The sequence below is a fragment of the Formica exsecta genome, unplaced genomic scaffold (genome assembly GCF_003651465.1).
Source record: "Formica exsecta isolate Colony F162 unplaced genomic scaffold, ASM365146v1 scaffold201, whole genome shotgun sequence".
In the NCBI taxonomy this organism is placed as follows: Eukaryota; Metazoa; Arthropoda; class Insecta; order Hymenoptera; family Formicidae; genus Formica; species Formica exsecta.
This window is the reverse complement of record NW_021849308.1, coordinates 103,273-127,668: the sequence shown is the minus strand read 5'-3', so window position 1 is coordinate 127,668 and position 24,396 is coordinate 103,273. Positions and strand designations below refer to the sequence as shown.

General features: G+C 32.9%; 1 protein-coding gene across 1 annotated transcript; it reads right to left on the bottom strand.

The window, feature by feature from the left end:
- Nucleotides 1-837: 837 nt before the first annotated feature.
- Nucleotides 838-19,432, bottom strand: LOC115234678 (ras guanine nucleotide exchange factor B). The gene is made up of 3 exons (XM_029805905.1): nt 18,813-19,432; nt 5,769-5,838; nt 838-3,921 (listed from the first exon to the last, which is right to left on the bottom strand). Exons 2-3 carry the CDS (start codon nt 5,782-5,784, stop codon nt 1,457-1,459), a joined length of 2,481 nt encoding a protein of 826 aa, XP_029661765.1. The 5' UTR covers nt 5,785-5,838; nt 18,813-19,432; the 3' UTR covers nt 838-1,456.
- Nucleotides 19,433-24,396: the final 4,964 nt, after the last annotated feature.

Genomic DNA, 24,396 nt, shown 5'->3' with positions numbered 1-24,396 from the left:
TTTTGTCAAAATGTCAAAAATTATATAATATTATAATGTCAAAGTTTGTTTTATATAAAATCACCGTAACATATAAATATACAACACAATTTTGATGAATTCATTTTTGCATGAATTCATATTCTTGTAAAAATATTAATATATAATATTTTACAACTTTGCATAATTGTTTTGATAATCGAGTTTTAGTCTCTTAAAGAGAAATATTTGGAGAGTTATTTCTTACCGAGATTGAAGACGTTATATAATACACATATGTTTCTGGATTTAGTTAGATAATATCCGAATTATTCAAATCTTTTTTTAAACAGCGCGTTTTTTACTAATTGAAATTTTTTACTTTTTGCAGTTAAGCATTAATTGAGCATCACATTTCGTTCGTCGTCATCATTAGAAGAGTCCAGTTGCGTATTATTAACGCTAAATAAAAGTTAATGATATATATCCACAATTGTCTTATTTTTTATTGTTACTTATTTATTAGCTTTATCAGCAGTGACGTCAGCGTAAATAGTAACACATACGCGAATAATGCCTCAAATCCGTATTTACATATTGAATATAAAAGTTGCATTACTATATATATTTTAAGAAATTTTTTTAAGAAAAAGAAGACGAAATTGTCCTATATTTTCAGATTATCTGCTATATAATTGCACAAGGTATAAAATGCAGATTTCATCATTAAACTTGCAATGCAAGAAAATAAGGCGTAAAGCTTATGACTAAACTTATTAAATCTACAATAGCAAAAATTTTATAAAAAGTTTTTTTTGTAATTAAAAAAAACCTAAAATTATTTTATATTTTCGTTGTAGTCAAAAGAAGATTTAAAATTATTTTCTAATGACAACTTTTGGCTTAATTTTAAAATTAACACGCAGAAATAAAAATCAGTAATTTTGATATATACAATATCATCATTATTGTGATCAAAATACGATGTTCAATTATAAGCCTCATTGCAAAAAATAAAGAATAAAAATCTCGAATAAAAATGCGTTGTTCAAAGAAGAGTTTAGAGATGTTACCAATTCAATTTCAATTAGTTACGTCTCAATCTCTCATTTGTGATCTTAACGGAATATTAGAATACATAATTCCATACGTGTCTTAAAGCATGCATGGAATTATATATTAAAAACTAATATTATATGTCGCTATTCTGAACGTCGGCCGTGATCATCTCCATTAAATTAGAAGCGGACTTGTATCCACTTTTATCTTTCTCCAATTAAAGGGACGCATTTAAATCAACGGATTCTAATTAGAGTGATCACATACTGTATATTGTCACTACAATGGCCGCATTATCGCCATGTCTCATAGGTACGATATAGCGTAATTTAAGTATGTTTATAAGTCTATTCTTATTATATATCTTTACCTATGTTATTTATTATTAGAATTACCGTTTTAATTTTATAAGGTGTGTCCCTTCGATCAGAGAAAGAATTTATTCTCTGCCGCCCCTTTTGTGAATCTGCTGGTGTTTGATAAGATGCGCCTTTTGCCTGAAAGCCTTGCTGCATACGTCACACTTGAACGGTTTCTCGCCCGTGTGCGTACGCAGATGCACTTTAATATTGCTCTTGTTCAAGAATGCCCTATTGCATATGTGACACTTATGAACGGGCTTCTTTGGATTGCCAATCACTTCGGATTCCGCTCCGTACGGTAATACTGCTGTATTGAGGGCCGGATTCTTCTTGTTCGGGTTCTGTCCGGAACCTGGCGAGGATCGCGATCTTTTTCTGGGATGCGAAGGGGTGGCGAAAGACGAATGTAAGAGGTCGTCGGGGCTGCAAGACGTGGACACTCGGTTGGGCGGGCTGAGAGGTGGATAAGGGCTCGTCGATGACGGCGTTTCGCCGCAGGATGTGTTTTGAAGACCGGCGGCGTTACCGGCCTGCAATCTCGCTTGCAACAAGGGCGCATAGCTCTGCGTAAGCAGATTTTGTAGCGTGGAACCAGCGTGTTGTTGTGTCGGCATGGTCGGCGTCGTGGTCACGTAAATCTGCGGCGCGAACGAGTTGGGCGACGTGGTCTCTTGGGTCTTAGGCGAGCACTCATGTGCTATGTCGATCCAATCGGCGATGTCTATCCAATCGTCCCTTGAATCCGAAGTTTGCTCCGAACTGGGACCGTTTCCGTTTCCCGGCACCGTTGTGTCCGCTATCGCGGAACCGATAATCTCCGCTATGTCCTCAATATCGTATTCTATCTGCTGCGTCGATTGTGGCAATTGCTGTTGCTGGTGTTGATTTGGAGGCTGTGGCTGCTGTTGTTGTTGCTGTTGCTGCTGATGATTTTGTGGCTGATGTTTTTGACTTACCTGCGGACATGGTGTACTCGAAGACACTACGGGTGACTCGTAGTATTCTTGATTGGAGGAGGGTGTCGGCGATGCAGACGGTACTGACGACCTCTGACCGGATGAGGCTATCGTATGATAGTGATGGCCAGATATACCGTTGATTGAAAGGTGTCCCGTGTAATTAGTAAAAGCTGGAAGTGGACCCTTTATTTCCATTAGCGATTGAGCCGAGGCTACGTTGACAGTCGAATTTAGCATAAGCGAATCCACCCATGAAGCATCTTGAAATCCGGCCGTTTGTTTCACATCTGGTACCCCACCTTCAAGGAACTCGGGTCCATTTGCGGCCCAAGGAGACAACAACAAGCTGTCTACACCGACATCGGCTGGTGAATCACCCATTACGATCCCGGAAGTCTGACTGCTATGTGGCGGTTCGACGCCGGAAGAGGTCAAGTGCGACGGCGTCGTCGGTGGACCCGACTGTGTCTCGTATTTCATCTCAGTTACGATGTTCGATGTTGGCGAAATGTTGGTATTTGAAGAATTTTGCACGGTCACGTGCTGCGCTAGCGATGCACCGTTCTCTTCGGTGCTGTTTCCGGGATAGGGAGGTGGCGGCTTGAAAATAATTGTACTAACAGAATCGAACTTGATATCTGTTTTCGCACCTGTCACGAACTCTTCGCCTTCTGATCTTGCTTCGGTATAAATATACGAATTCTGAAAGTAGTTAGTATGCTCTTCTTGCAGCTGTTGCTGTTGTTGAGCCTCCTGTTCGCTGTTCGATGGTACCGTAATCGAGAGTTCGGAATTGTTCAAGTTAATGATCGAGGAATATTCCGGCAATGCGCATCCATCCACCAAATTATGAATTTTAGTTTGTTCAGGTATTGTGACTATCGTATTCGATGATCTATCCGAGTCATAGAATTGGTTTTGCTGTAGATGCAAATTGTGAAACTCAGAGACCTTGTTGATGGAGAACGCGTTCGCTTCGTAAAATTGCTTATTATAATTTTCAGCAACAACCGCTTCACCTCCCGCCGCTAGATTTTCGATATTAATAGTATTCTGTTCGTTCGTCGGTGTTATATTTGTTGTAGTATATTCTTCCTCTGATGATGTCGTAAATGTGATTGTTTGTTGCAGAGAGGAAGGAATTTCGATCTGTCCGCATGAGGATGTGTGCAAAGGAGATATATCTAGTTCTTGTGTAAGAGGTTGTGCGTTATTCTCCTGTTTGATTGCCTGCGACTTGTTTTTCTTTATCTCTGTCGATGATGAAAAACTCAGCTCATTGCGGAACGACGATGTCGTCGGTATAGAATTTACGAGACTGGCAAGTCTCTCACACTCTGTTGATTGGCGCTGAGTATTAGCTCGCGAAGTGTCATTGAAATCTGCATGTGCGAGACGTTGACATTGGTAGTAATAGTCTCTTGGATTTTCCGGAATTACTACTTTGTACTGTGAATCAATCAAATGTTGAGGCGAAGTCTCGAAAGATCTATAGCCACTATCCGGACTATCGGGTAAACACGAATTTAAGACTGGCCTATCCAAATTGTTGCTAGTCCGATAGTCATCGAAATTTTGGATCTCTGGAACATGAAAAAAAACATTGATTGCCATTAGCCAGATTTATAAATGTAAATTAGATGAAGATGTGACTTTATTAGTAATAACAAAGAAAAAAATTTTATCGTGTCTTTTCAAGATTTATCTTAAGATAAAGACGATTATAAAAATGACACAATAACAAAAATATATATATATATAATATATATATTTTACAATACCTACGTATTCTGTATGTAACCAATGTCGATGCGTATATACACATACACACACAACGAGTGTGCATACAAGCGCTAGATAGACATAGATCTCACTCTCCTCTCGAGAAGAAAGACTTACTCTAGCTAACTAGGTCAGTGGCACATTAGCCAGCTACGGCCGAGTACATCTTAAGATAAGCCGACGGCTTATACTTAATAAGGCTAATATTAATGAAAAAAGAGAGGAAGAAGAGAATAAACAAGAGCAGATCCGCGAAGCAAGCGAGGCATGTCGTACAGCTTCGTGGCACGTTTGTGGTCGATGTTAATACGGTAGATAGATAGGTAGGTTATATTCAAGCTAGTACGATCCAACGATCATATACATTCGTTTACATACGCAGAAATATACGTTATACGTGCGTTCTCATATCTCATAGTATAATTACATATTATATTTAAACGAATGCGTGTGTGTTCGTACGAACAATAACAAAAAAAAATATTAATTTTTTATTGAATGTCAGTAATAGTAAAAAACATACATAAAAAGTTTAAAAAATATTAAAATATAAGCGGAAGACATTATAGAATTAATTCTAAATAATAGTACAGAATAAAAACTATACTATATATAAATAGAAAAGAATAAGAGAAAAAGAAATAGCAATATAAATGATGCCGAGAACTGTAATAACTTCAATGAAAGTGAAAGTAACAATAAGCGTAAATATTGTAAAATGCACATTAAGTACACAATATTATCTAATTGAAATAAGAAACACTATAGAGAGAAGCAATTTGAAGAATAAGAAAGGAAGAAAGATGTCATGAAAAATGAATAAAAATACGTATAAGAACAGTATAGAAATAAAACATTTGGAATTTAGTAATATGATACAGGCAATAGGATAATAAGAACTGAGAGCGTTGGGCTACATAGTTAAAATGAAGACGATAATATAGATAGGATGAAGTACTAAACACAAAGAGTATTATATAAACTAAATAATATAAAATATTTAAACTTAATAGTTAAACTCTAATTATAATATAAAGGATTATATTAAGTTATTTATTATTTTTTTGCTTTACTGTTGCTTTATTATTATATTTTTCCACATATGTATTATTATCTGCATTAATAATAAATATGTATATACGTATAAATAAAACGAAAATATATATATGTATATATATTGTGTATGTGAATGTGGATATGTGAGTTTAATACTATATATGTATATTGTATTACATATATTATAATAAAAATTATTATATTGTAATATAATGTATTATAATATAATCTTATCCTCTATATATGTACTTGTACCAGATAATTTATTTTAATCTTAAAAAGCGATTATATATGTACCTATATTATATATCATATGTCAAAACAAATCATGAAACATCATGTAAAATATTAATTTTTTAATGGTTCTATATTCTAGTATTTTTATGATTGTTTTATAATTAGAACCTGATTTTGATATCACGAAAGCGCTTCTATTTGGAACCAAATTGTGCTGACATAAGACGTTTCCTTCTCGAAACATACACAAATAAATTTCGTCTAAAACATTTTTGAAATAATCAAAATAATCGCCTATATGGAGATTAAAATTTATTTCCTGGTATATATAATATATATAAATAAATGTTAATACGGTTTGAATTCTCCATGTTGAACTTCGTTGAATTCTTGCGTCTTGGCTTCTCTCGTTCTTTGGCTTCGATCTGCACAACAATATCAACAATATTAATAATAATAAATAATCCAATTTGTGCCATCGACGCAAATAATGACATATAAAAAATTAATGTATTTCAATAATTAATTTGCAGCAAAAAATTTACATGATTTCTCGTTTTTCTCATCACAAAATGCAGTGAAGAAACATGCGACAATATATACAGACTTTTCAGAACTTGTCACCAAAGCATTAAGTATTCTCATATATTTTGTAAGAATTAGCATCAAATCATTAAATTAAAGCGTTATACACTATATATATAATTCTTTATATTTACTTTTTAATAACGTTATCTTTATATATTTTTATACATAGAAAAATAATATAGAAATAACTGACAAAAAACAATTTAAAAAAATATGCAATTAATGTTGCATGTGCAATGCTGTATTTGTATAAAAGTGTGTATTTATATAAGATTACAAAAACGTTTTTTTTATTTAAAAAATAACTATTCTTTTTTAAATTTTGTTATAAAAATTATAATTTTTTTAACAAATAAAAAAAACGTTTTAGTGCGATTAAGCATTTTTAATCTTGTTTATTGAATTTGTGTGTGTGATTCAAACAACAAAATTTTCACGGTTTGCAACGGTTTTGCAATCGAATTGCAATCATGGAGCAATACTACTATTTTCATATGCAGAATGATTAGGAGAATATTAGAAAGAAGAAATAAAAAACAAATCTTATTGTTTTATTTAAAAAAAGATGTAATTGCATTTTTTATGTATCATTGCGCTTAAGAAAAAAAAAACAAGTGCATAAAAATATATGCGTGCGTATATATGTGTTATATTATCAATAATTTTTACCTTTATTGTTCTATCTTTAACAGAAAAACAAAAAATCAATAGTCGAAAAGTTTTAAATATCTAATACTTTTTTAATGAATGATCTATATATTATATGTATCTAGATGATTCAATAATTTAGCTCATTGACTATTTCTTTTTATATTAATTTATGTAAATATTAATAGCGTATAACAATTAGCAATAGTGTTAGTAATCGCACTGTACATTTAATATCTATTAGCTATTTTATTGTTAGCGCTATTAAATTGTTGTATCTATATATTGTTTTAATTTAAAGTAATAAAAGAGTGAAATATGGAGATAAACGTAATAAGCTTGTAATGATTCACAAAATTGATCAAATATTTCAAAAAATTATTAAAAAAAAACACATTGTTTTAAAAATATATTATGTATTAATATACAAATATTCTTTTGTGATTATATACGAATTATAACTATTTCTTTTTATATGTTTGCTCTCTCAAACATCTTTTTCTCTTTCTAGCTATATTAAAACTTTTTTATAGAGTTTCTAGAACATTTAATTAATTAATAACAGCAATAGGCTCAGAGTACTAACAATACTAACAACTGGGGAAACTGGAAATATGAGCCAAGGCGCGGTTATTGGTGCGCAAACTTTTGTTGTAAAATTTTATTAACTTTATTAAATTTTGATAATTTTGTGAATTCATTAAATTAGTTATGCAATTAATTACTAATAATATATAAATTATTAAATATGTAATATATAATATATACATTATATATATATAATTTACTAATACTATTGTTAATTACTAATAATAATATTGTTTTTAGTATTGTGCAATAACAAATGATTAATAGAAAAGTGAGTTGTGCGATATATATACATAAGTGCTTTAATAACAATATGTCTTTGCATTAGTAAGGTTAAATTAGTGTGTCAAACAACTTTAAATATTGTTATTATTATTATTTAATTATAATTGCAGTAGCTAATTAATATAACAAATACTCACCTTTATTAATTATTTACTATAATTGTAATATATTTATTGATATATTATTATATGATTATTATATGATATTTTGATAACACACACTTTTTATTCACACTCATATATCACATAAAGTGACATAAACATATTACGCTCAGTTTTTTTTCATTAAGACCGCTATTTCCTTATTGCAATTACATTGAATTATAATATCAAAAACGAAAAAAAGCATGTAAATTTCTTTTTCTTTCTTTCTTGTATGATATATCTAAGTAAATTAGTTTTATCTCTCTCATTTGCATTTGATGATATAAATTTATAAAATATACTAGAAACTTTTTTTTTTTAATATCCTATATTAGTAAATGTAATCCAATCTACATGTCATTCTTAACAAAAATAGATCTTACAACAATTGATCAAAATTTATAACTATTTATTTATCAATCTACGAATCAAAAAGAAAGTCTTTGGTATATTTTATCAATATAATTTCTTATTTCAATATGACTGCAATGATGAGAAGCCTTAATATATCTTATTGTTAATCCTAAGTAGAAGTCACTAAAGTTTTACTACATGCACACAAATTAACAAATTTAACAGACAGAATACTGATCCATCCTGTCAATTGTGAAATATGCATATAACTTTGATATAATATTTTCGCAATATTTCCATAGTTTATTAATAAATAATTAAATATTGATAATATTTAATCATTTATTAATAAACTACGGAATTATATCAAATTTAAGTAATGTAAAATTTATTCGTAAAAGGTTACACCAAACCTTATTATTAGATGTTTGACGAAATTTATAACGCAAAATATTTACTGTTTACCGTCGGTCGTTTACATTTAATAAGGATAGACTTCAATCGATGACAAGAACTCGGATGCCAAAGTTTATTTATGATAAGAACAGAATAAATATGAGTCGCTCTGGCAACATTCAATATATCGATAACATCACAAAATAAAACAAAAATTACAATATTAATATAAAATATAATAGTAGAGATAATTATGTAAAAATAAAAGACGATATAATATGCAACAAGAGAAGAAACGCCAGATCAGGAAACGAAAAGTATTTAAAAAATAAATAAAAAACAAGTTTATGTTATATAAAATTCGCGAATATATAAATAAATAAGTGAAAAATAAAGAAAATATATGAATTTAATTCTCTTCCGGATTTATACAGCTGTTGCTGCATGACAATCGATAAACTGTCATATCCACCTGCCAAACAACGACTTCCAAGAGGATATTCATTCTATTCACGCGTAAAGCGCCCTTCATTGCTCACATCCTGCTGTGCAAAAAGCTTAAATTCGATATCCTTTCTTCTTTCTGTTCCGATTGACATATCCGCGTGGTCGCGGGAGCACGTCATGAGAAACATGGATATCGGCTCCACCGTCTTGGTAGTACCTGTCGCTCCCGCAAGCACCCATCATCATCATCATCATTACTATACCCCTCTCGCGAAACTCCGCTCTTTGCGCTCAACTTGAGCGCGCCCGAGTCCGTCCTTGTCGTCGGTTAGAGTCCGTCCTTGTCAAGTGTAAACGGCCGACGGTAAACGCTTCGGAGTAGGTTCTCCCACTGTCGGCGCCGACCCCCCGAGACTTATGAAGCGGGTGGATGGGGGGTCCTCTCGCCGTGACGTGTTGCCGTGTACCGTTATTCAATGGCGTGGACGTGTCTCGCACGATCGCGCGGTGGACCCGCGAGCCGACAATCGATCGGGCCCGCTTTTTCGGGCCTACGACAATGTTTCAGTGAGCCACTTATCAATGGGATCACCAGGTATCCGTGCGGCGCGACAAATTCGGCCGTAGCTGCGCGGAGCCATTTCATGTTTACGACTCTGCTCCGTGTTTACGAAGGGACATATGCCTCTCCCTCTTTAAAATTTAAGGCGACATTACGCTACCACGCCAAACATTCTGATGCTTACTTATAATTCTATTTTCTATTATCTATTATCTACCGTAAATGTTGAGATTCTGTTTTTTATTACCTGTCGCAGCATCGTATTATGCAGGATGATATAATGTACTAATTAAAGATATTTTTAAGATCATTTTAAGTAGAGAATGTCATGTAAACACGAGTTTAATTTGCAATCATCGTGAAACATCTCGAAAATATTTTCTATAATTCTTCTTATAGATATGAATCATAGATGATCAATTTTTCATGGAACTTGCAATAAAATAATTATAAAGTTATGAAAAAACTAATATTTTAATAATAACATTAAGTATATAATATATATAATTATTAAAATAATAATAATCATATAAAATAATAATATAATAATAATCATATGCGCTCTCTCTCTCTCTCTCTCTCTCTATCTCTTTCTCTCTCTCTCTCTCTCTTTCTCTCTCTTTCTCTCTCTCTCTCTCTCTTGACTAAAATTCTTAGGAAAAGTATTCAAGCAATAGTTCTTCATAGCTATTATCAACAGATATAAAATTTATCGCAGCATTTCTCAAAACCCCGCGAGATATGTAGTTCTCTCGATCTAGATCTGGCATGTCTGACTTATAATATCTATCTTCTACTTAATGTTCTATAAATTAAACTGTTCTCTTTGATTCGTGTGTATTTATCTTTATTTATTTCATTTTCTCATTTATTTTTAATCTCTGTGTTACAAAATTTAGAACTTTGGTCAAATTTTGAATCAGCATTTAATTAATAATCGCAATCTAATTTGGAATACAGAATCCACGCATCAACGCGATTGTTTTTATTCTGATAATCTTAATAATAAAGAGATACCTTTCCCTTTACAAATGCGAATATAAAGATATCGTTTTCTGGAATTTTAGAACATATTTATAATTTCTTTCAGAAGATTTTTTAATAGCCCCATAGGCAAGAATAAAATGTCCATCCATTGGTGCACAGTCACGCATTCCGTGTACACGTGTACCCGCGTGCACGCGGAGATACCTGCATCATTCCATCCGTCCGTCCGTCCTCTCATCGGGCCCCACGAGCACGAGCTCGTCGGAGGGGGCCGCCGAGCCGCTCGCGAATATCCGTGCCGTGACTACACGCCGAAACCATACCGCGCACGCCGCCTCGAGCCGCGCGCAGTGGGGCGACCGAAGTAGGCCGGAGCACCGTTACAGCCGGCTGCACGGCCGAAGCCTACGCAAATCGACTTGATTTTGCCCGAATGGCTTTCCTTTTCGTTGTGAAAAATGGCGCGTGCGAGCCGCGGTTTCCGCGCCGACCCACTTCTACGCGAGCGACCATGCGTGCGATTTTCCTCGCGATTCCCGCGCGCGACCGCACTTGCTCGCACGTGACGATCTACCGCGTCGCGCTATCGTCTTTCCGGTCCCTCTACGAATTACACATCCGCATTTTTTTGGTACAAGTATATTTCGTGCGTATACCGGTAGAGATATTTTATGTCTTTATATTTGTGCGGTAGAATTTTTAGAGTTTAAATTTACATATTATTTCAGAGTTGTTTTATTTTTAATCAGCGAGCTATATATTTTGGTATATTTTTCACTTACCGCAATTTTTCCGCGCGGAAAAATTTATTAAAATTCAATTTAATCTCTGTATCATCCCGCAAACAGCCGGAAGAGACGCGGCGCGCAACGCGCGGCACACTTGTTCGCGCGATGACTATGCCCGGCTAAACTATATCGGCACGTATACTGGAGAACGGAAGTAGGTCGAGGCACCGTTACCGGGTAGCCGAGAAGCTCGGGAGGCCTACGCAAGACCAGTCAGATTTTGCTAAGCGTTCGAAGCAGCCGACCAGCGTTATACGCACATACATACGTACACACACACACACACACACACACACAATCATGGCTTTCCTTTTCGTTACGAAAAATGGCGCGTGCGAAATGCGGTTCCCCGTGAATGACCTACATCGGTCAACCGAGTCACGCTCGCGCGAGAGCGTCTTCGTCCTCGCGCGCCTCGTTGACGGGCGACCGGTTGGGAACCGCTCGGTACCCGTGACCCACACACCGCAGCACGCAGAACCAGACGCGACCAAACGTGAAATTCATTTCCATACTTCCGTGTCCGGCTGTACGCGGAATGGATCTTTTCGCCTCGTTACGCAGCAGCGACGGACTACGCGTTCGTCCGTTCCCAATCGACTCGCTCAACGCGCGTTTTTTTTAAATGTCGTTTTCCTTTTTAATTAATAAATGCGGAAAATATGATCGTTTCTTCAATGTTTCGTTTTGAATCAAAGAGAGATTTTACGGATTAAATTTTTTTTTTTATATCAATGATTAATTATTTTTTTTTCTCTTAAGGAATTAAGACTGAATATATAACATTTTTAATGCTTATTTTGATCGTCACAATAATTATTAATGGAATAATGATGTAACAATTAAAACAATTGTGTAGGGAAGAAAGAGTTTTCGCGCATTTCAAATTCGTGAGATTATATTTAAATAATTCAGAATTGTAAAAAACTTAAATTTTATAATGCCAGAATTAGTGACAAAAATATTGAAACTAATAAAGATATAATCTGCTTGTTCTATTTACAAATAAAAAAATAATTTAACGTGTAAGTAGAAAACAGACGTTTAAGTCAGACATGTCGGATCTATATTGAAATAGGAACATGGGAAATATCACGGCCTTTTTTTGAGAAATTTTATTTTATCTCTGTTAATAATATAAAAAGTTAGTAAAATCTAGAGATAATAAAGAAATATCTTAGCATGTGCTTTTGCACAGGAATGCAAATGATATCTATATATGCATTGATCGACTGTATCGTCGCGACGATACTTTAGTATTAATTCTTTACAAAATAGATCAACTAAATGAGGGTATTATCTTTTATCTATTACAACGGTATATCTGAGAGTGGTTATTTTTAGCGGGTCAACAAAGTAGTACTTTGTAAGTACCGATCGTCTATGTGGGCGGATGAAAAATACTATCTACAAATTACCATATTTTTAATATGACTATTTCACGATTTTTTGAAACGCGTCTATTCGCACAAGTCGATAAAGTATCTTTCATCGAACATCAGAACATTATATTTCAAATAAGTATGTTTTCACATTTGTGTCATTTTCTGAAAAATGAGCAGAAAAGACTATAGGTAATTGCTTGCTGACTAATTGCATATATTAATAGATACCGTAAGTGACTTTTAATGTTTCATGAGTAATTTAGAATTTGGCTTGACGCATAATTTATTAGGATTAACGAATTATCGTAACGAATTATGCACAAGTTAAAAATATGTCTTCTTTTATATCTTTTCATCAATGGAATACAAAAAAATTTATACACATCTTGCTGTAAAATATTATCGAGTATTTTACCAATATTTGCGAAGATTTTTATAGAGATTGAAGTGAAATAAAAAAAATAGAAGAATCGAGACTGATATGTTGTGTTCTATAAAATGTTCACAAAATGTAAAAAAAGATAAATATTGTATAATGATTAATTGCATGTCGTTTTAATTGTGAATGCATTTTATTAGGCGCAATAAGACTCTTTTTTCAAATTTCTTTTTATTTTACTTCCGACTTCACATAAATCTTCTGAAATCTCAGCAGGATATCTAAAGGTATTCTATAGAGGCAAATGTAAATTCTTTAAAATGCTATTGACAAAAAGATACAAGTAAAGATAAAAGAAAAAATAAATTCTTTATTCGCGCGCTATTCTGGAAACTTGGCGTTTTATTTTGATAAATCTTAAGACAATAGATTTTCAATAAAATCTTTTTTTTTTTAATTTGTGTTATCGAACTTTTTGAGTTTTAATAAGCAAGAGATAAATATATATAAATATACACAGATCAATATAACTTATATCAATAAAATCATACTTTAAATTTAATATAATTTAACACCCTAGAAAGTATATGACCTCTTTTCGATACTGGTATTTGACCGTTGACATTTGCTTCTTTCGCTGAAAAATTTCGAGTTAAATCCTTCTAATTAAAATATAATATAGAACACATATTATATTTTATATTAATTAGTACTTGAACGCGCTGACAATATAGATGTGTGTAAAAGAATATATATATATATATATTACTCTTGTTAAATTGACAAAAGTAGCAAAAAGATCGACCAAAATTGATTCGCGATTAAATTTTAAGATTATAAATCAAGTCCAGAAAATTGATAATATTTCAAAATAAATAAGTTTGATTGTGGAAAAGGTCGAGAAATCGTACGATTATATTATGTTTACGCGACAAATTTCTTCTCGATAAACATGATCGTATTATTGTTGTTATTGAAGCCGATCTTTGCCTGAATGTTGACATCAAAAGGAGGATCTAGTCGCGACTCGATACGTATATAGATGCGTACGCGAGGCAACCTGGCACCGCTTCGTCGCCGGAGAAAGTGCGACGACCCTTAAGGTAAAGGTTAAAGACGATGAGGACGGAGAGGACGTCGAGGAAGTACGCGCGGATTGGCGGACATTCGCATAGCTGCGGTTGAGGCATCGAAACAACACTGGTCTATCGACATTTCATAGCACTTTCGCTGCAAGGACAAGTAGCGTACATACGAAGCAAATCTCCGAGCGCATTATCGGAAAATTCCAAAGAATTATAAACCAACATCAGACCACAAATAACATACAAGTCAAATAATTGGAATAGCTTATAAAAAATGCAGTCTAATTGACGTCTAGAAATTAAGAAACGTCGAATATTTTTTGATCTTCTATATCTTTTCTTATCTTCTTCGTTTTCCTTATTTTTTCTATATTTTTCCTTATTCTGGTCGTGCAGCGTCTTTAAACTCTGCATTCAAAATTCAGGTAGGAAGAGATAATAAAAAAGAAATTACGAGAATTTTTACAATAGAAAATTCACACAACGGGCCATCAACTATGTACATATTTCTATATACGGGCTCTCCTATGGGTCGACGCGAATGACCATTAAGGTCCCCGCGAATCCATAGATTTCCGTAAAGACCGCGGACGGATTGCGGAGTCCCGTAGACCCGTCCATGGACGACCATGAGCGACCGTGGAGGTAAAGGTGGTATCTATAGCCTCTACGGAACCGCGACGAGTCGGAAGACCTCCCCACCGGTCTCCGTCGGAGTACCGGTTAATGTGGTACACTGACCTACTCTCTAGTCACTGCTGCAACAGTGAGAACCCCCCGCCATACTGTTGTTCCGCCGTCCTTCTCTCGCAGCAACGGCGCTACTTTTTCTCTCTCTCGTCTTTCCTCTCTCTTTCCTTGTCTATCTCGCATTCCCTTTCTGCTTCTATTTCTCGCCGTTTCTTTCTCATGCCTCTCTTTCTTCCTATCTCTCTGTCTTTTTCATCTCTCTCTTTTTACTTTTGTAAAATTACATCGACCGTTTTACGAAACAATGTCGACAAAATTGACCCACAAAAAACAATATCTTTATTGGTTTTACGTTTCAGCATATAATATAAATTAAAAAATTTAATTGGCCATTTGATATTTTTAAGGAGACCATCACAAGTGCGTCGAAAACTTCATCTGTATAAACAAATGTACGCTTAATTTTATGATACATATATATTTAATTTTATAAGTTTAATTATATATTAAATATATATAGTATGTAGAGAATGTTCAATATAGAGAGAATCATGAATGTTTTAAACATTTATGTTAAAATTTTATTATTTAAATAATACGTTTATTAAGTATTATATACTATTATATTAAATGATTTTTTTTTAGATTTTATTAATTAGATCTTCAAACTTTATTTTTCTTACAATCACTTCCGTCAAAAAAATTTTCTTCAAGCATATTATTATATAACATTTACACCAGCATAATTTACAATTTATATATTAAAACAAAATATCTTTTTATTACACGTTTAAAATATTTCCTATATTGATACCAACATTTCATGTTAATATAAAGAATATTTTAGCGTATAATGAAGAAACTTTAGCAAAATATTTTACAAACAAATCTAATGAGAGTTATTGCTCGTCAAAGAGATAGAATAGAAATAGAGACTTCGTTTCTTACTTTGTGCTGCATTAACTATGCGATGAAAAGTACAATCTGCGAGAGAATAAGACATGTCTTGCTGAACCATCGTCTTAACGAATATCTAACTACTGTAATAGTTTAGCACAATAATATTCTAATTATGAACTCACTTATTTACGAAGAAATATTAATGTTAGAGAAACAGAAACTATTCTTTTTTATCTATGTGGATATTTTCGTACAAATCTTTATCGTTAGCATTCAGCGATTTAGAGAATTTAGTAATCGGGACGAGAAATTAAACGGACAATATTAATATTGTCAAACTGCAAAAAAGTCTAGCCAGCTATCAGTCAACATTCCATACGATTACATGATCATCTCGCGATTAACAAAAGATACCACCGATTCTTTATTAAAATATTAATTGAACAATCTCCACCGCGTGTAAGAATAATACTTGATCGAAATCGAGCTATAACGGATAGAAGAGAATCATTGCATAAAATGCATGCGCTACTAGAAATCGGCGATCTGACACTGAGATTGTCCCGAGCCAGTCGTAGATTGGCATCGAGGTGCAACGAACCGCCTTGCGAGATGTCTACAACCTCGAGCAACAAGTCGGATCCCCACTAGCGAACAGTCGAGGAAGTCGTTCCGGAGAAATTTCACCGCAAACTTAGCAACCTCTCCCGTCGTCATTGCCATAGTTTAGGTAGTTCACGTCGTTATCGTCGGTGCTCGAATACCTAATAGGCGAACTGGCTTTTGTAAATTGCCGAAGAATCATTGAGAAAATATGTAGATATATCGTAAAGTGTGTATATAGAGAGATGTGTGTGTTTTTGCTTGCAGAAATTTGAATAGTCCTCAAACGGCATGCATTGTGAAAAGAAATCAAAATTTTGTTAATCGTACGCAGTTTGCACAAACTCGCATATATAATATCGCGCGTGTCATAGAGAAACATTTAAAATCATAGAATTTGTGTGTGTGAAAAATAATTTTATTATCTTGATCGAGAGAATGCACTTGAATAAATCCCAACGAATAGATTTTATATTCTCAAAAGACGTGAAATTTTCTTATATTTTCAAAATTGCATTAGCACAAGAAAAAAATGCCATTGAAATTATTTTTGACAAAATATTAATAAAAATACTTTTTCTCTCAAAAAATATAAAATGTTAGTACACATATTTTTCTCAATTGTTATTTTTTTATCAAAAGCACCGTAATCTTCTTTACGACCCAATTTTGACCAAGTAATCTTCTCTGCAGTATCAATTCTAAGTTCCGTTATTATACACACGTTGGCCTCTAAAGCCAAACCTTAACAGTATACAATTCTCAAAATGGAAAAAAATATGAGGTTATAATATTGACTGTCATTTCTTTTGACACAAGAGAGAGGTTACCATTTTATTTACTTTTGTATCAAAGTTTTAAAGTAGTAATTTAATTTTTTATGAAAAAGTTTATAATTATTTTTTGCATTTTGAGATGTCGTCAAAATTCTTATTATTTTAAAAAAATTTTACTTATAATGATTACTTATAATAATAAAAAAAATCATATAATATTTTTTATTAAAGTATAAAAAAAATATGTGAAAACAAATATAAAAATTTTATTTGTGAATAAAAGATAATATTTACTTGAATAAAAACTACCATCGATTTATTTCAATTAAGGAATTATTATAAACGAATACGGATTCATCTTCTCGCTTTTAACACGAATTTTGATTGCCAGATTTCTAGAATCTTTGATTTGTTACTGGGTCAAAGATTCGTAATAGCGCTCTCTGAAAGAATTTCTTTCTCTTCCAGATTTTCCAAATACGTTTGAATCTAAACTTGACCTAGTCTCAAGTGTGATTTACGATAACGGAAAGCACGATATGGGCTCTGATCAATTCGATGCTGTCGCAAAATTATCGACTTGTGCGCACAAATAGACGGTTACTTATCGTGAGTAGCGAACGAAGTTCTATCGTTAGAAAGCGTGGTAATTCAAGTGACGTATGTGGCACAAGAAGTACTAGACGACAACCGATTCGTAAAATTATGGAACACCACCGAAGCTTATTGGTATTCTCAATTCAAAATCTGTATTCTTACCCATATTCTCTATGCAAATTAAGACACAATGTCAATAACACAAATTGCATCATTGGTTTACTTTCAATGATGTCAGTTGCATGATTTCCATTAGAGATATCGTATCATTATTCAATAATATTACACAATCAATTTTTAATTTTAGTTATTTTTTTTTGTTTTTTTTATAAAAACATCTTAATTTTATTGCTAAATTTTATTATACTAGTACCTTGCTCATACACAGTTCCTTCGATTGGTGATAAAATCAAAAAGAAAATGATTTTTGATAAAAAAAATAAGTCAGAAATAAATTAAATAAAATAAAATAGAAATAAATAAATACAATAAAATCTTTTTTAAAAAAAAAACTTTATACAAAAGTTATGAAATAACATATTTATTTTCTAAAATTTGAAAAACATTCAAGATGATTTTATATTACAAAAGTAGAATTTAGCGGTTGTTAACATATAAAAGCAATATGCAATATATAGCAATTTGAAATAAATTAAGTTACAGGAGAAATTATCGTATATTTGTATCATTTTTATTTCTTCAATAAAATTTTGTGTCTCTTATACATATTTCTATAAACGCTATCGAAATTGATCACGATGATCATCGATGGTCATTGTCAATCCTAAGAAATCATTCAGACTTAAAAAAGTACGGATTATTATTATATTTCTCAATTTTTTGAGTAATTTTTCTCAGAAATAAAGCCTCATATAAAAGAACTTATTTTACATTTTTGACTTATTTTATTTTATCTCTAAATAACCCCCTTTTTCGCGATTGTACCATCATTCGAAGAAACCCGGTCTACGCGCACGTACGTGCCGCACTCTGACCCTTGCTTTCCACGCACCTGTTGAGATGATTCAAGATGCATATTACCACGCGCACCCTTCCGTTAACTATAAATCTTATCAGGCGATAGTTTGCGTTTATACCGCATATCAACATGTATGTGAAAATCAAAGGTCATATTTGAAATGTGAAACAAAAACATTCGTCTAAAAGTGATCGTATTTAATAATAATTGTTGACTTACTTGTAACGTAACACAACTAAGCTGGTATCGTCTCTACGGCTTCAGAGAGAGGACTTTTGTTGTAAATCTATCCAAAGCACAATGCACACTGTGGATCACTCGGTCAGCATCCTTATCACACGCACTAATTTGATCAACGGATCACGCGCGAGAATATAACGTAGTCCACCACTATCACTGGCAAGAAAAATCCGCAACAAGGTTGTGCAAATGTTTCCAGTGCTGTTGCGATACAATGATATCTTGTTCGCCGTACGCGAAATGATCGTATACCCAAAACGCCCTCTTGATGTCACAGAAAAAGGAGACATCTCACGAATTCTCCATAGTGAAGATCGGAACTTATCAGTCTTCAAAATGATCAAGAGCAGACCGAGTAAGTTAACAGTACGACGCGTGAGCCCTAACTGTGTTGGGTCTTACTCTGGCCCGTCAGAGTCATGCGGCAGGACTCCCCCACTTAAGTACCCGTGTTCTCTCAAAGGCAAGAGTACTTCTCCCGCTCCTTTCGCACTAAACGCCCAGTCGTTCTCTTCCGCTATAGCGACATTTTCCACTACTCTAGAATGCTACCCTCGTCACTTTTCTCTATGTGTCCTTTTCGAGGGTTGCGCATGATCAGAACATACCTTATCCACATTCTTGGTTTTCCTGTTCGTTCCATCAACCAATCAGAATAAAGAAAAAGAATTTTTATCGTGTGATTGGTCAATTGAAAAATATTTATTTTATATTTATTATATTGTTATTTATTATATTTGTAAAATTCAATAGAGGAGTACATTCTTATAGACTATGTAAATCGACAGGGAGGGGGAAATAGAACAAGAAGACCGTTAGTAATATTTCAATCAGGCCTACAAATTCAAACATTTTTCAAGTTTTTTAAAATTTAAACAAATCTGAAAATTTTAATAGCAATTTAATAGTAATAATTTATTTTAAAACTCTATTTATAATTTACATTTAAATATATCAGCTATGTAAAAAAGCTTTTTCACGCGATACATATATATAATTAAAAGTAGAAATTTTAAGTTTGAATATTTTTTGTTATTTTGATTGTTCGGCTGGTAGAATTTTGTGCACGGGAACGGAAATTATTAGGTCGAAAAAATAAGGACGATTCGCGGTGACGATTCGAGCGAATCGATTCGCTTTCGACGGAAATTTCTTCGCCATTTTGAATATTATTCTATAGTATTAATAACAGCAAAGACGAAAAAGAACACACTGAGATACATTCAAATAAAAAATTTAAACGAGGAAGACAAGTGGCGAATACAATTTGCACTTTTTTCAACAACGCAACATATATATCGCGCTGTAAATTTATATTGACCAACAAAGGAATTCATTCTTCTTGCGGCGCGTTCGCGTTTTGAGTTTAATTGGCAGAAACGAGATTTCGAAATGTTACACAGTTACCTTCACTAATAACTCGCACGATGAGAGAGAGAGGGAGAGGGTGATTAACGAAGAAAGAAAATATGAAGAAGCGAGCACACACAACGACGTACAAACAGAGCACGTATATGAGCACATATATTTAATATTTTATTCATATCAAATGTTTATAAATTCTCAACTATCAGACAAAATTCTGAGACATGATGCACAAATATATAGACACAATGGCTAAGCTGCTAAATCTAAGGACGCTAAATATCGGAATTCCTAAGGCATTAATGAGCCCTAATGTATAACAGAGTCATTAAAGCTTAACTGGAATGATCGGATTAAACGTTATGACGTTATGGTCAATATATGTATTATATATATGTCTCATATATATGTATATATGCATTTTCTAATGTCCTGACATGTATTATATATGCATTTTCTAATACCCTATACATTAAATTATATTTTAATGTGCGGTAAATTTATTTGTGTATATATTTCTGATAACATTTTTAATAAATTAAGATAAAAATCAATTAAAATCTGTTTATAACACAAATTCCAATCAAACATTATCAATATTTTATAAGATGTATTTTTACATGTTTCTGAATTTGTACGCACGCTCGCACACGCACACACGCATACATACGAAGTGAGAAATAATACAGAAATAAGCTGATTTGAGAATTGTAAGACAAAAAAAAAACCAAAAAATACGTGAACAATAGATTCACATTTAGAATTCGCTTCGGTTAAAATTAATTGATTTATGACTATAATTTACTTCAGTCAAAATACAAATGAAATCACGTAGATGTATTATATATTACAGTATTAGAACGAGTAACACATATTCAATATAAATAATTTATTTTGGAAAAAGAACATATGTATATATTGTCTCTTTTGACAGAGTATGTCAATGGACAATGTATATTGTTTCTTTCTCTATTTGACAGAGTATGTCAATAAGGGACCAGAAGTTTTATGGTTATTACTATCGTTTTACAACAGCTATTATCTTACCTTATTTGAACGGATCCGACGTCTCAGGTAAAGGGATGTTCTTAAGCTTTCAGCACATGAAGTCACGGTTTTTTTTTTCAACCATTCCAGCCCCGAAGGAGGATCACTCCCACCCATATGCGCTTCCATATGACGCACCAATTCATTATACGTTCTTTTCGCCATTTGCTTTACGAATTAATTTTGTCCGCGACGACATGCATCGCACATTCTATATTATTTTATAGCACGAGTACACTTCGCGTATCGCGCATATTACATTCTTTTATTATCAGTTCTATTTTTGTATTGCTATCAACGATCCACGATATAAACTTCTTTGTTAAAGTTGTATTGCATAAATTTCTCGCAATGATAATGCGAGCGATTGGTATAATTGTTTTAATTTATTAGTTTGTTCTGGTCTTTTTCCATACATTATATCATAATCATTATTATATATCATATCAGAATCTAAATATTATGCAAATCAACATCGTTTTCGATAACCGTTTTTCAAAACTGTATTTTTACGCAAAACAAGATTTAATACAACGAAATAATTATACGGCTACGCAAATAAGATTGTATGAAACTAAGTGCGCACACGGATAATTCTTATGCAAGTACAATTTTTTTTTATCAACAATTTACATGGCAAAATTATATATCTTCCAGATATTCTTCTCCATATTTTAAACACTTTTATCTTATCGAAAAAGAGGGAATTGATTAAGTTTGTAAGAATATATTTATGCAATGTTTCCTGTGTCGTTTGAGATCTTCGATACGAAGGAATCCGCGTTAACCCCCTGTTCCACAGATACAAAAAACAAAACCTTATTTCTATAAAGGCCTTGTTTCTATTGCCCTGAAAAGAAAAAATTCTTTACCGTTATTCTGTGCCGTTAATTTGTGTCAGTCATGCTTTGCTATATAAAACACGGGACTTTTCGGGAAAGAAAAACGGGAGAAGAAATTACCGCTAGTTTGCAAAATACAATTCGAGACAAGCCCGGAAAAGAATCCTTTCTTCACCCTTAATTTTTTTTCGGAAGTTAAACCGTCATTTTCGAAGAAGCCGCAGCAACTATGCTGACATGGTTTTATTGATCGTAACCTTCTTTTCTTGTTCTCTCTTTCTCTCTCTCTCTCTTTCTCTCTCTTCCACAAAAATATTAAGTATATATTTAGAAAATAGTTTACTACTGCAATATCCGAAAAATATATATATAAATCAAGCTTTTGGTTTAAAATGAAACAAAAATGACTTATATTTAATAAAACAATTAGAATGTTAATGACAAAAGATCGTAAATTTTTCGCAGATGATTCAAGTTGTCAGTCCTTCCTTTTCAGAAAAAAACAATTTAATAATGTTTAATAAAGAACGAAATGCCAATTATTGACAAAAATTCTTCAATCTATGCTTGAAGTGGAAAAACGATCCATTAAAAAATTTCGATTTTTCTATCAACAGGTAGAACTTGATCAAAAATAAACAAATTGCAAAATTTGTCAAGAACATTGCAAAGTACGTATCGCGTAATATAAGAACATTTTGCAAAAATTTAATGAATTAAATAAACAGAACATATTAGCGAATTTATTAACTTGTTACGATATCGCAACGTGAGTGAACAGCGGAATAACGGGCGCGCTCACCGTATATCGCAATCATATTTGCGTCACGCTAATTGTTGTATAACTTTCGATTTAGGCGTCGATGCCTCCACCCTACGCGGCGGTGTTAGTGCAGGTATTCTTATGTTTTTTTCTCGCTACGATATAACGTAGAACAATGAATTATATGTACAACGTATAAAATAGTAGCCAAGAAGGTGGGAAAGAGAAGAAAGATTCTTTCCGAGAATTCGAAGAAATGAAGCCCCGCTTCTGGCAAAACAGACAGTTATTTTTATTGTTAACGCGCCCAGTAGTATTATTCGTGACTATCTTCCTTAATCGTCGGAAGGACATCGCGCCATATATTTTAATACATATATTTCGTTACATTCGAAATATGTTATAAAAATTAATTGTCTTATCTTGCCAAAAAAAATGTACATGGTTGGCTATGTAATTAAAAATTGTTTTTATAATTATTACATAGGATTATTTAACAGATATATACAATTGATTTATTTCAGTTAAATTGTTACTATTTTATTGATTTGTTGATACTAACTTTGATCGTACATTGCTTGGATTATTCAATATATTTATGTATGTGTTGACATGATCTACCGGGAGGTGGGAAGTCAGACTACAACAAAGGTCGTGCCGTGCCATTCGATAACAAATTATACAGCGGCGACATGTATAGCGGTAAACATGTTAAGGTAAAGGGATTTTGCGTCGAAGAGACTAAATTGTACAGTTGCAAACAATCTCTTCGAGATGTATGTAGTTGCGATTTTATCAAACGATTTTAACAAATATTTATTGAGTAAATGTTTTGCCAGCCAAAAAGAGCTGGCATTCGACAAAATGCGTTCGATAACACATGTGTCCTAGTCGCGTGTTTAGAACTAATACATGTATGTGGAAGTATACATGAACATATTTACTGCAGATGCTCAGAATATCTTTTACGTATATTGTAAATTAAGAATGGTCATGTGTCTAAGACATAACAGCTTTTCGTTGTTTATAAAGTGCTTATGGGGAGCTCGTTTGGTATTGTAAATGTGTTTCGTAGGCACACACGACAAACAGCAGGGATTTTTTTCAAGGACTAATGTAATATCATTTATTCGTTAGAAGGTTATATCCCTTTATGCTTAGAAAAGATAAATTCTCTTTGAATTCTGTTCATTATCTGTTAACTTATTAAAAGTCTGTTAATAAAATATTTATACCACATTTATTTGTTACAATATCTATCACAGTGTACAGTATTTGTAAAAATAAACAATGCTGTATTTATAAAAATATGCGAGGTGCGTCTATCAAGTAGCCGGATTGATTTTTTTTTATAAATAAAAATACAGAACGAAGAAACACATACGTATTATCCACGTGGCTCGTTATCTTATGAAACTAAAAATTCTTTTCTCCTTAAAAGGGAAATGGCGGTAAAAAGCTTTTTCTTATTATCGCTGTAATGAGTAAAACCAGACAGAAATTTTCTTTATTACATGTACAAATAAAACATCGCGCGAAAAGACCA